The sequence below is a fragment of the Petaurus breviceps genome, unplaced genomic scaffold, assembly GCF_028583685.1.
Source record: "Petaurus breviceps papuanus isolate PSGF00001 unplaced genomic scaffold, PetGlider_PUasm1.0 229, whole genome shotgun sequence".
Lineage (NCBI taxonomy): Eukaryota > Metazoa > Chordata > Mammalia > Diprotodontia > Petauridae > Petaurus > Petaurus breviceps.
This window is the reverse complement of record NW_027185903.1, coordinates 20,252,339-20,266,494: the sequence shown is the minus strand read 5'-3', so window position 1 is coordinate 20,266,494 and position 14,156 is coordinate 20,252,339. Positions and strand designations below refer to the sequence as shown.

The 14,156-nt window shown below is 40.5% G+C and overlaps 1 protein-coding gene across 3 annotated transcripts in view; it reads left to right on the top strand.

Moving 5' to 3' along the window:
* Window positions 1–14,156, top strand: part of SERINC5 (serine incorporator 5) — a 118,985-nt gene that overhangs the window by 66,041 nt on the left and 38,788 nt on the right. For all 3 annotated transcript variants that reach the window (XM_069096340.1, XM_069096339.1, XM_069096341.1), the window contains exons 3-5: window positions 6,858–7,036; window positions 8,083–8,165; window positions 9,278–9,371. In XM_069096340.1, coding sequence (XP_068952441.1) covers window positions 6,858–7,036; window positions 8,083–8,165; window positions 9,278–9,371 — 356 coding nt within the window. The remainder of the gene's footprint in view (window positions 1–6,857; window positions 7,037–8,082; window positions 8,166–9,277; window positions 9,372–14,156) is intronic.

Genomic DNA, 14,156 nt, shown 5'->3' with positions numbered 1-14,156 from the left:
TTAAGTGTCTGAGGCCAAATTTGAACTCAGGTCCTCCTGACTCCAGGGCCGGTGCCCTGTTCACTGTGCCACCTAACCACCCACAAGCAATATTTTAAAAGTGGGTTTCGAGAGGGTGTGGTTTCTATGACTCAGTTTAATCAGTATTCCCTGAGAAGAGGTGGTGGAGGATTGGCTTGTACTGCATCTTTGTTTGTGGGAGAGGGAGGAGAGATGATCAGAACTTGCCTACAGAATTGTCAGGAAGTGTCAGAGATCTAGTTAATATCTGACCCCTGACCTCCCCCTCCCAAAAGACAAATTATCTTCCCCAGCTCAGGACAGTAACTATTGTTTCTTTTCTTCTACTTTCTAGCAAGCTTATTACTAACTGGGTAGGCATCAAACTTCTTTGTCCTTGGTTCAGATTCAAAAATAGTTCTCAGCAGTATAGTCATTAGTTCACATTGATGCCTCTGGGAGAGTAATACAGATTTGGGGGCAGCAATGGGGACCCCTGAAGTGGTGCCATAGGTTTCAGTCCCAAAGGCTGGAATGTCAGGAAGTCTGTCCTGGCTTATCTCCTTCTGATGTGTTTGAGGGTTGCTCTCATTTTCCCTCATGTGTTGCCTTTGGCCTTTCTCCTAAATGTTCAGGCTAGAATTTACCCCCAGAAGAAAGTATTGTAACTTAACAAAAACTATCCCAGTCAGGTAAGAACCCTGACATTGAAGGCTTCCAGAAAAAGAGCTTATACAGTCAGGATTGGTCATCCTTGTCAATGCTAAACAACTTTGATTGCTAGGGAATACTTTTTCATGCTTAATCTAATTTCCTCTCACAGCAACTTGGGCCTATTTTCTGTTATTCTGTATTTAGTGGAGATTGAATTCAATTGGATACCATCTTGGGTGAGAGAGCTCTTCATATACTTTAATATTATTATTCAATCAAATTATTCAGTAAACCCTCTCTTGCTCATGTTGAATAATTGAACAAATTGAAATTTAAGGCCTCTTAGGTTTAACTCTTTAATTTTGTTTTTAGTGAAACCTTAAATTTATCTGTAATCTCTTCTCTTTCACCTCTTGAGAGTCCCAACATCTCATTTGTTTAAAAAATAATCCAAGGGGCGGCCAGGTGGCTCAGCAAGTAAGAGCACCGGCCCCAGTGTCGGGATAACCTGGGGGATTGCATCCGGGCTCAGCCACTTAGCACTCATCCAGAAACACCTGGCCGTGTAACTTTGAGCAAGTTACTTAACCCCAATTGCTTAAAAAAACAAAACAAAAATAATAATCCATAAGCATATGTATGCGTTTTTATATCACCTTCATTTCTAAATAATGCTGATCCCTTGTAACCAAAAATTTTAAAAAGAAAATAATAAAATGAAAAGCAGTTTAGCAAATATAACCAATACAACTAAATCTGATGTCTAGGCAATGTTTTACTCCCCTAGCCCTCCATCTCATTGTTTTTGTTGTTTTCGTTTTTGTTTTGTTGTCGCTTTATTGTGGTGGTGTTGTTTTGTTGTTGTATTCTTGTAATGAAGGGGGGAGAGGGAGATTGATTTTCTTCTCTTTTCTTCAGGGCCAATCTTGATCATTATAATCACACAGAGTTCTGTTTCGTTTTTTTTATTCTTCCATTTACATTGTTGTAGTCATTGTTTTCTGGGTTCTTCGTCTTTAATATTCATGTGGTACAATAATATTTCATTACCTTCATGTACCACTATTTCTTTCTCCATTTGCTAGTCCATTAACATCTACTTTTTTTCAAATTTTTGTAGATGTGAAACATTTCTTTCTGTCTGTTTTCCTTGGGTATATGCACAGGAGTGGGATCTTTAGCTTACAGGGTATGGAATAAGTACAATTCCACATTCCTTTCCAAAATGATTGGACCAATTCATAGTCCCACCAACAGTGTATTAGTGCACCTGTCTTTAAAAGGCTCATTTGTACACTGTTCTTATAGCATTAACTTTGAGATTGCAGAGAATTATCATTAAGTAGCTGTTGCTGTTTTGGGAAATACTTCCTGATTCAAGACATTGCCGGTCAGTCTAACCACACCCAGAGATTTTTGCAGAATTTCAGTTCCTCTTTTGGTTAGCTAGCAATGTAGGCAGTCCTAATCATAATGAATAATGAAATGAATACTGATATATAATATAATATATTAATATATTATTCATTCATTAATATAATATCATTCAATAATATAAATGAATAATGAAATCTGTCTTAGGATAACATCTTTTCTTTGTTCAGCCCCAATATCACAATGGGGTCCTTTTGCTTTTTAGTGTGGAGAGGGATGTTACACAGAAACCATTGACTCCAGAAATGGAGCATAATGTTCTTGAGGATAGAGACTTTAATTTTTCATTTTTTAGTATGCCCAGTGCCTTAATCGCATTGAATTTAAGGCCAAATTTATGTTGGGACTGCCCCAAAGTGCTAGGAAGTAAGTGACATTTACTCGTCTGTTCAACAAACATTAATGTAATGAGGAGAAGTACAAATATAAATTCTTAGAATCTCAACATTGAAAAGAACCTCAGGGGTTATTTATTCCAACCCATAACTGATTAGGAATCCCATGCTTCAAGACCTCCAGTCTTATCTTCTTTAGGATAAGAATCCCTGATTCCTTTAGGCAATCCCTGTATGACTTGGTTTCCATTCTGCTCCCTGTTCTGGTTAACATCCCAGATGTGTTCTGAGGAGGCTCGCACTGTTTATTACCTTTCCAGATCCTACTTTTGGGAAGGGGGAAGGGTGGGACTTTCTTTGTATCTCTAGAATTTAGCACTGTGCATAGTATATAACAGGTACTTAATAAATGCTTTTTTGACTTGACTTCTCTTATCACAGTCTTATTATCTTTTTTGACTTCCTTGTCAAATTGGCAATTTCTGTTGATCTTATAGCCTGTTAAAACTCCCAGGTCCTCTTCATACAAACTAAGGCACATCCTATTCTCAGAGTTTATAGTTGAGTGAATTGTAATAACATTTACACACAAATAGAATAAACTAATGTAGATGAAATAGATTTTACCTTCCATGTTTCTATAATTCTAATTCTTATCTTTCATCCCTTTTGGCTTCTTTCAATCTCCACATAACTTTTGTCTTAAAGTTTTCCTTTAAGGACCGCCTAAGTGGCTGGCTTTCTCTCTTTTTCTCTCCCTCTCTCTTTAAAAAAAAAAAAACAAAACCAAAAAACTATGTTTGCCATGTCTGGAAAACAAACAGAATTGGCCAATCTGCTTTTTTTCCATCTATTGGTCTGTCTGTACACCTTTTTTTTCCACTGGAAGCTAAGAGTAGAGAGGGACATTAGAGATTTAGCCCAACACTTTTACTTACAAATGAAAAAAGTAAGACCCAGAAATATTAAGTGATTAAGGTCACAGATAGTAGAGTCCAGGATTCAAATCTCCGTCCTCTGACTCTAGGTCTGATAATCTTTGGATTATTTTGGGCAAGTGGTCTCATATATGTCCACAGATATGATTTTTCCCCTAGATAATCACTTTCTCCCTTTTACCATCTATAGTGTTTCAGTTCACAGTGTACTAAGTTTTCTGTTAAATAAAATATTTGTCTTATAGGCATATCTCACCTTAAAACTTTGCATGGACTCCTGCATATTGATCTGAATTTTTTGAAAATCAAATGGATAGTTTCATTGTACTAGCAAAGACTTTTTGTTGTGTGTCTGATTTTTTTTTTTTAAAGTAATTGGGGTTAAGTAACTTGCTCAAGGTTACACGGCCAGTTATTTTTTTTGTGGATGCCAAGTATCTGAGGCTGGAACCGATCTCGGGTCTCCCGGCACTCTTACTCACTGTGCCACCTGGCCGCCCCCTGAATTTTTTTTACATTTGTCTAAAGTGAGGTATGCTTATAGAGGGTCCACAGGTCTAGGACTAGTCACTGGCTTCGAGATAGACAGATGTTATTTATGAACTGAGTATTTTTAGTAATTTTTGACCTTGAATTTGTTTCATCCAAACTTCCATGTGGTCATTTTGCTTGCAGAAAAGTTGATACAAGACTACCACAGACAAATCAATGAGTTTAATGTTCAGGAGAGGTTTCTTCTGATATTTGGTCGGTCTAAGGAGGTGACACCCTTTGGCCTGAGATATATTTATCTTTTTAGTATGGAATATGTGTGTAGTGTGTATCTTCTTTATTAAAAAATTATGAAAGTACTTGGAACAACAAATATTTGACCAGAGCAAATTATCCTTGTTAAAATGTAGCCTTCTTTTCCCCTGTATATATTTAGCATTTTATTAAATGCTGATGCCATATTAAGTCATGTTTAGAATGTATAGAAGCCTTTGTTAAGTGTTTGGGGGGCGGTGAGGTTGTCTCTATTTTGGCTGAGGTGTGTGAATGACCCATTGATTTTTGTGTTGCAGAGGCAGAAACCTCCTTCCTTGATAATTCTCCTGGAACCTTCATCCATACCCATTTTAGACCTACACCCTCACAGTCCTGACCTTCCCTTCCATTGTGACAACCCTTATTCTCAGGCTCCCTCTGCTTATTACATCTATTTTCATGCTGTTTCCATCTTTTTGTATTCTTGGAAATTTACCCTTCTGTGGAAGGGCCTTAATTTCCTGTCACCCTCCTGTGAATGCGACTCCTTGCCTTATGCTTAGATATACAGGGTCAGGAAGTAGAGTTACATGACTCCTTGCTCTTTACTCTCCTCTGCTACTATCACTCTGCACCCGTGCCTCCCTTACGGTTTACTCTATCTTAATGTATTACCCTGACCCTATTCTTTTTGGTAACATTGACTGGCCTCCAGGTCACAGTCCCTTCAGTCCCTTTGGTATCCGTTCTTCATCAGAATCCAGCTTTCTGGTTTCCTTTTATTTACATTCACAGTTTATGATGTCATTCCTGTATCACAACTCATTCAGCCATTCCTGAATAAGGGCACCCCCATTCCAACATCAGGGATTAGAGGTGCTGCTGCTTGGGTGATGGTGTATTAGCTATAAGAGTCATGCTGTGAAAAGAGACAGCCTTTCTGTTGTCATTTTTCAGTCATGTCCTACTTTTCATGACCCCCTTTTGGAGTTTTCTTGGCGGAGATACTGGAGTGCTTTGCCATTTCCTTCTGCAGCTTATTTGACAGATGAGGAAAAGGAGGCAAATGGGGGTGACTTGGCCATGGTCACACTAGAAGTGTGGAGTCCTGATTTGAGCTTAAGAAGATGATTTTTCTTGACTCCAGGCCCAGCACTGAATCCATTATGCCACCTAGCTTCCCAAGAGACAGCATAGTGTGTTGCAGAGGATGCTGGCTTTTCAGAAAAGTTGGACCTCAGCCGTATTTCTACCAGTTCATGCTTGACCCCAGAAGCTTCCTCATCTCCAAAGTGGAAGTAATAATACTTAGACCCCTAATCTCCCAGTGCTGTTGTGGGGAAGCTGTGGCATACTTTAGGGATGTGATTTATGATACTCTCCAGAGGTTCTTGGCTCAATTTTATCCCAGTCACCACTCTTCTACTCTCCACCCCCACTGTATAAAAGGTCAGATGTGTTACCTTTCACCTCTCCCCCAGGGTTCTCTTTAAGGGAATCTGGTGGGTTCCTGGCACCATTCTCCCATGGGTGGTAGGAGGGGGGATGGCCCCCTGCACCACCCCTGTTCCATTTAACCAATTAAAAGACTAGCTTTTACAAAGGAATATTTATTTCAAAGATAGGAAGAATGAACACACAAACATTTCCTCCCCGACACTGAGGGTATAATCCTTCTCCCCCTTGCATTTTCTCTGAAGGATTAAGTGGTTCATAGTTTGGAGCCGTTCCTATATAGCACAGTCCCGGGTTCCAAGTCCAAAGTTCCTGGGACTCAAGTCCCAGGCATCCTGGCTTCTCTGTTTCCCTTTTCCTATTGGCCTGCCTGACTGCAAATCTGTCTCCAAATTCTACTTCTAAGGTCACTGTGGCGCAGTTCTGGGTTCAGTGGGGATTATAACATCTGTACCCAGAACTGTAAAAGGACCCCCCCCAAAAAAAAAGACCAGAAACCAAACCCAAAGGGTAAACTGGATGAGGAGGGATAGGGCACCTCCTGGCCCCCCCATTTTAGGTCATGGCACCCATGCTGTGGATGAACTTAGATATTCACCTGGATGCTGTGGGAAAGAGTTTACTTTTTGTCTTTTTATTTCAAAACCTGGGACAGGGCCTGGCTCCATTAGTGAATAAATTTATTGATGTGTTCATTGATTTGAACAGTAGAGCAGGAGAGCTATATGAAATCTGCAATAATCTGATACCATATATGTAAACATTTTCCTATTGGACTCTTATGAATTATTGGGGTACAGTTAGGGCTGGGTGGCAGTCTATAGGGATCATACTGATCCCCTCCCCCATTATTTCTAACTAGGCAATTAGGTGGTGCAGTGGTTAGAGTTGGATTTAGCTTCCTCTTCCTGAGTTCAAATATAGCCATAAGTACTTACTAGCTGTGAGACCTTGGGCCAGTCACTTAACCTCTGTCGGCTTGTTTCCTCCACCGTAAAATGGGAATAATAATAGTGCAAAGTTGTTGTAAAGATAAAATGAAACAATATTAGTAAAACACTTTATACAGTGTCTGCCACATAGTAAGCTCTTACTTAATTCTTGTTCTTTTCTCCCATTCCATCCTCTTCAGTAATTTAAAGTCAGGGGGAAAAAGTTGTTGGAAAATAATTTTGTCTACCTTAAACCTTGTTTGTCCCCTCCACCCTACACTAAGGCCTTGACGAAGCCTTAGGCCTTGGGAGCATGTGTGCCAGTTTTAAAAACTTTCTTCTCTCCTTTGCTCTCCATTCAGATTCCTTTTTATGAAGATATCTGTAAAGGCATTAAAGCAGGGGACACTTGTGAGAAGCTGGTGGGCTATTCTGCAGTTTACAGAGTGTGTTTTGGAATGGCCTGTTTTTTCTTCATCTTCTGCTTATTTACAATCAAGATTGACAACAGCAAGAGTTGCCGAGCCTACATTCACAATGGGTAAGTGATGTGTCGGTTCCTGTTTCCCTTTGTTGTTGAAGTTCAGTCATTTTAGTCACCATTTTACAGATGAGGAGAAACTGAGGCAAGCAGGGTTAAGTGATGTGCATAGGGTCATAATTGCTACTAAATGTCTGGGGCTGTATTTGAACTCAGATCATCCTGACTATAGGCCTGACACACTATCCACTGTGCCACCTAGCTGCCTCTATTTCCCTACCCTGCCAGTTTCCTTATAGTCCTGAGGAATTTCTGATTCCCTTTGAAGGGTGAACATTCCTTATGCTCTTCCCCTGCCCTTCAGCTGAAATACAGAGAGATGGAAGTGTATTGTGGGGGCTCTTGGGGTATCCTGAGGTTTGGAGAAATTTAAGTCTGAAGATGGTAAAATCCTCTTTGTGGAATGTGGCAGTAAACACCAAGTTCATTCTTTGTATTCCAATCTTTACTGAGATTATCTTTCTCTTCAGTTGTGGAGTTTTTTTTTAAATAAGACTCCAGAGCCCAGCTCTTTATAATCACAGTAATAATCATTTGTGTTCAGTTTCAAGAGACCATTTTTTATTTTTTAACTTAATTTTATTTTTAATTATGGAATAAAATAAGCATTTCCATGACAGTATAATAAAAAAATGATTGTGCATGAAACTGTAATTCTGTTATGTACGACTTACTGTTCACTTTAAGTATATAATAAAGTTATCCTGTGGATTTTTTTTCTTTCCTCTCCCCCACCCTACCCAGAGATGGGTAGGTACCATTAGGCACAAATATGTGTGTATACATATATGTATACATATGTAAAATCATTCTAGACATACTTCTATTTATCAGTTCTTTCTCTGGTTGTAGATAGTGTCTTCCTTCATATGTCTTTTGTAGTAATTTTGAGAGACCATTATTTTCAAAGAACGGGATTGAAAGCTCTTTCTTTTAGGATGTCTCTTGTAGGCAAGTTACCCTCCTTTCTTGTGTGTATTTATATTGTATTTTTATTTTGTACTTAACATTTAAATTCATTTCTCCCTTGTTTTCCTCTCTGCCAGATTCTGGTTCATTAAGCTTTTACTGTTGGTTGCCATGTGTTCAGGGGCCTTCTTCATCCCAGACCAGGACACATTTCTGAAAGGTAACAGTGGGCAGTTTGGGTGTTCCATTTTGTCTTTTTATTTGCCTTGTGAAATTAACCCCTGGGGTAAGCCAAAGGGCGTTTGTGGATCAAAAACAAGTTTTCTTGGACCTTCTTCAGAAAATTTCTTGTTTTCTTCTTTGTCTTTCTGTTTCCACTCAATCTATAGGTTTTGCTCTTTTCTTTTCGTATTATTTACCTTCTTCCTCTTTGGCTGTATTAATGGATGCTATGACAGTATGACTTAGACAACCCCAGAAAGTAGTTTAACATTCATTTATTTTAGGGGTGGCTAGGTGGTGCAGTGAATAGCGCACTGGCCCTGGAATCAGGAGGACCTGAGTTCAGATCCAGCCTCAGACACTTACCGTGTTTCCCTGATAATAAGACACTGTCTTATTATTTTTTTTTTTGGACAGAAAAACACCAGAGGGCTTATTTTCAGGGGAGGGCTTATTTTAATGAACATTGACAGCAAATAAACAGGTAAATGTGAACAAAAAAATGTACCTTTATTCAATAAGCAAATCACTGGGGAAGAACAGGATGACGCGCTCACTGCTGCAGCTCTGATCGGATGCAGCTCAGAGCGCAGTGTGCGTTTCATGGGGGGGGGACGGTGCATACAGAGGGTACCGTAATGTAGCGTGTAGCGCAGGGGATCACCTTCACTACAGTAGCAATCTCAATAGGGCTTATTTTCGGGGGAGGGCTTATTTTAGAGGAATCTTACATAGTAAGGGGAGGGCTTATTTTCGGGATAGGTCTTATTATTGGGGAAACACGGCAACACTTACTAGCCATGTGACCTTGGGCAAGTCACTTAACCCCAATTGCCCTGCCCTCCCTCCTTCAAAAATCAAAAACAAAAAAAACCCCAAAACAATTATTTATTTTCTTTCCCCTGTCTTCCCTGATCTCAGCTTCCTGGGGGAAAAAAGACTTTCTTTCTAGCAAATAGGATAGTCAAGAAAAACAAATTCTTTCATCGGTCCAAGCTACAAAATGTAGTAAAATACACGTTTATGAGCCCAAAATGCAATAACAATATATAGAGGAGTTAACTCTTGAATTGAATTCATTGGTTTTTTCCCTTTGTTTCTGCCTTGCAGCATGGCGCTACGTCGGGGCCATCGGAGCGTTTCTCTTTATAGGAATACAGCTCATCCTACTGGTGGAGTTTGCGCATAAATGGAACAAAAACTGGTGTGTGCCACCGTCGTAAAACATTGTCGCGGTGCTTGTCAAAGTCAGTTTGTGTTCAGTGTGTGTGTGGATGCTCCTTCTTTCTTTCAGGGGGTTTCTTAGCCTAGTTATTTTTAAACTTAAGCTTGAAACTAAAACTTTTTAAACTTATAAAAAATTATTTTTCTCGTGTGCTTTAACAAAAAGTTCAAAATTAGTTTATGATCTACTAAATATTAGAGTATGCCTAGGTGTTACTAAATGGTTATGGAAGCACTTAAGATCCTCATGGCAGAAAATTGAATATAATATATTTGCTGAGTAATAAATACACATGTATGTGTGTTATTTAGACATATGTATGTATGTTTACACGTGCACGTCTGTATATGTGTATACATATATAATATACACACAAACATATATTTGTAATATTGGGTCTTTTTGAGGGAAGAAGGCAGGGCAGTTGGGGTTAAGTGACTTGCCTAAGGTCACATGGCCATAAGTGTGTCAAGTGTCGGAGGCCAAATTTGAACTCAGGTTCTCCTGACTCCAGGGCCCATGCTCTATTCACTGTGCCACCTAGTTTCCCCCAATATTGGGTCTTTCAACCATACTGCTGACCACCTCCTTCCTTATCCCCTATTGTTGAGTCTGATCCTTTGGTCAAAATTATTTCATGTGACTCCATTTTGGGGTTCAGTCTTCCCAGTTGTCTTGAACATACCATATCATGTTTGGTGGTTTTCACAAACAAGAGGAAGTATGGTAAGTGGAAAAAGGTATAGGTTTAGAGTAAAAGAACCCAAGTTCAAATCCAGGTTATGCCTCTGAACTTATGTAGGACCTTGATCAAAATAGTCAGCATTTCTGGGGCTTCATGCCTTTATCTATATAAAATGAGACAGATGAACTTCTTTCTAGCCCTACAATCCTGAGTCATGTATGTACATTTAGTATGAATTTTTCATAAGATTTCATTAATTTTTTTCCTCCAAGTCTTCCCCTCTCTCCTCACCCTCTCCCCCCGATTAGGTACATATTTCAAAGAGGGAATTTTACAGTAAAAACCTAGTGTCCTTGGCAGAGTATCATTTATTTGCCTATAAAATAGTGTTCTTTTGGGACTGCCTCTTGGTTTTTTGGCTCTGTAATGTTTTGATTACTTCTGAAGCCATTTTGTTTCTGGGCCTGTAATATCCATGCTGTTTTGTTGGCTGGCACTTCTGGAAATGCTTGGGTTGCTTTAAAACTTTTTAAAATCACCATGTGAGCAGCTTAAGCCTACATAGTGAATGTCACATATGTCCTTCCTGACTTTGCAACTTTCTCAATGAGCTTTTGAGATTCTTTTTCCATCTGGCAAATTCAGCTTTTTAAGGCATTCTTCTCCTCATTGCCTTTTTTGAGCCTCTTTTGCCAATTGAGTTAGTCTGTTTTTTTAAGGTGTGATTTTTCTCAGTCAGGCTATTGATTCTCATTTTGTAATTTTCTTGCATCGTTCTCATTTCTCTTCCCAATTTTTACTCCACTTCTCTTATCTGCTTCTTAAGGTCCTGTATGGCCTGTAACCAGCTCGTATTTTCCTTTGAAGCTTTTGGTGCAGGAGTTCTGACTTCACTGTCTTCCTCCTGTTCCATGCTTTGATCCTTTTTGTCCCCAAAATAGGAATCTAATGTTGGATTCTTCTGTTTGTTTCCTTTGCCTGGTCATGTGGCCTCTCAGTCACCTGACCCCTGGGCTTTTTGCCACAGAAGGACTCTGCCACCAGACAGGGGAGTTTTCGTCCCAAATGCTGCGGTTTTCTCAGCTGCTGGAGGTATTAGTTGGGTGCCCTCTCTGAGGTCTCCACACACTCTGGCAAGCTGGTCAGTGTAATAGTAATGTAATATAAAGATCCCTCTGTATTGGCTTGGTTTTTGGTTTGATTGTGTTAAAACCCAGAGCTTGTTAATCCCACTTGTGGGATGGACTTGTTGACTTGAAAAGAGCGGGCTGAACTGGGAGGAGCTGGTGACATAGATTTGGAGAGACACAAGAGAGAGGCAGAAGAATTTTTTGGAAGCAGCATCGTGGAGGCAGAGAGAGACTGAGAGGATTGCTGAGGGCCACTTTGAATTGCCCAGGACTTTGAGAGCTGCCACCCAGAGCTGCCGAGGACTGAGGAGACATGGCTGTTATGCTGGTACTTTGTCTGTTTTGATGTTGTTTTGCCAGATTTGTCCACTGGTGAAACACAGTCCTGTTGTTGCAGAATATTGGGAACCTTGCTGTTGGTTCAGAGCTACTAAGACTGTTCTGCAGACAGAGAGTGAATTCTGTCCACTGTTGAAGGACAGTGCTGTTGTTGCAGAAGGCTTGGAACCTTGCTGTTGGTTCTGAAGCCCTGAAGAAGGATTCTCTTGTTGTATATATACAGAAATTCTGGAAGAGGGTTTTGCTAATGTTTTCAGGGGTCCTAGGACTGTTCTGAAGACAGAGAATGAATTAATGAAGAGACTGGCAATGTATCTTGTGTCCTTGCTAAGCTTTGTCTCCCCAGGAACAAAGATTGCTGAGAACTTGCCTCTTGTCAAGATGAAGAAAACACCTCCATTTGGGTATTAAGTGCTGTGCTTAAACTTGTTGTAACTCTGGGGTAGATTCAGTTGTGATCCAGGGGTGGGGAACTTTTGACCTTTTTGTTTTCTATGATTGAACAAATGAATGTACTTTACTTATGATTGGAAACTAATCTCCATTTGAGAAGAGGGGCTTTGTGGTGGACTAAATGAAGGTACAGCCTAGGGGTGGAGTAGTATTTAGAACAGGGACTTTGTAATTGATTGAATGAATGGAAGGTCCTGGGGTGGGGTAGTACTTGGAGATTATTTAATCACACTTAGTAAATGCTGTATTTTGAATGATGTCATGTTTTGACCTCTCAAATGGAGATTAGTTTCCAATCATAAGAAGAGGGGCTTTGTGATGGACTAAATGAAGGTACAGCCTAGGGGTGAAGTAGTATTTAGAACAGGGACTTTTAATTGATTAAAAGGATGGGATCACAAAATGTCAGGCCTCTATTTGGAAGCAGTGGGGCTTTAGAGGGAAAAATGGCTATTCCAGGATGGGAGGATTTGCCTTATTCCTCTCTAGCCAGAGAATGGGCCAAAAGCACAGGGCCCTGTGAAAACTGGGAACCAAGGCTAAAAGAGGGAGAACCTGGAGATTTGGAAAGATGTTTGCAAGGAATACTCATAGAAGCAGGCAAAGAACTGGCAGGAGTGTGCAGGAGAGGCTGGGTGCTGCTAACAAGTTATAGCCTTATGTGTAAAATTAGGGATAAGCTGCTGGAGGAAAGAGCTGGGATGGCTAGGGAGTCTACTGGTTTGCCTGAGGATTCTTCTGTGTCACAGCATTCAGAAGAGCAAACTATAGGGACTCATGTGGTCCAGGAGCAAGCTACTGTTCATATAGCTAAAAGGAAGCAAAAAACTAGCAGAAGGAATGTGCATGCAGCTTTTGTACAGGCTGGGCAGAGTTGCCCTGAAAGCTTCCAGGAGAATGTGTGTGAGGAGAATGGAGCAAGGTTAGATGAGGAGTCTTCTAATGTAGAAGTACTCCCCATACGAAGAAGACAGGAGAACCACCAGGGCAAAACAGAGTCCAGGGAGATAATTGAGGATTTCACTCAACAGGAGATCACTGATATATTGAGTAGATTCACCCAAAGAATGGGGGAGTCTTTAGTGTCTTGGATGGTAAGAATCACTGATGAAGGTGCCAGAGGAATAACACTGGACAATGAGGACTGTTTAAAATTCATAAGTATCAGTCGGAATCCTTTTGTACACCAAGCCAATACAGAGGGATCTTTATATTCCATTACTATTACAGTCACACACCCCAGGACCTCCACCCTAGACTGCAATCTAGATCCAAGCAGGTTAAAGCAAGAGCCATTACCCCTCAGACTGGTCGCTTGGTCCCTCTACAGTCTACAGGCCAGGAGCTGAAGCTGCAATGTGGTGCCAGCCAGATGTCTCAGCAGCTTCTTATACTCCCAACTACTGGTCCCAAAGTGATCATCAGACCCGCCCTGGGGCTAAAACCTCTCTGGGCTGGCCAATTCCTGCAGGCCCGCTAGGCTGTCCTCAGCAGGAGGTTAGCTTCTCTGTGTCATTTTGTGGGTTCTGCAGCTCCAAAGTTTGTTCAGAGTCCCCCTTTACATGGATTGGGGAAGGTGGAAGCTGGAGCCGCCTGGGAGTCCTTCTTCTACTCTGCCATCTTGTCTCCCTGTTTGTCATTTTAAAAACTGGAAAACTCCCTACCCCCACCCAGGTGTACTTTAATGCATTGGAGTTCTTGAAAGATATATCATTATAGTGCCAGCAGTGAACAGAGGAAAGACCATTGCTTCTAGACTCAGAGGATCTGGGTTCAAATCTTATTTCTTTAAATCCCTCTTCTGACACTACCTGTGTGAACATTGGACAAGTCACTTCACCCTCTCTGGGTCTCAGTTTCCTCATTTGTAAAGTAAGGGGGTTAGACTAGATGGTTTCTGAGATCTCTTCCTATGATCTTAAATTCTACCAACTTAGAAGCGCTTCAAGAACATTGGGCTTAGAGTTAGGAGGACCTGAATTCAAATCCTCTCAAGATATACTAGCTGGGTGACCCTGGGCAAGTCCCTCCATTTCCTCATCCATAAAATGAAGGCCTCTAAGATCCTTCCCAGCTCTAAATAGAAATCCTTCACCTTCTGAATATAATCCTAGTGACATAGAAGTTGGCAGCTTTGTGGAAGTTTATCACCACAAA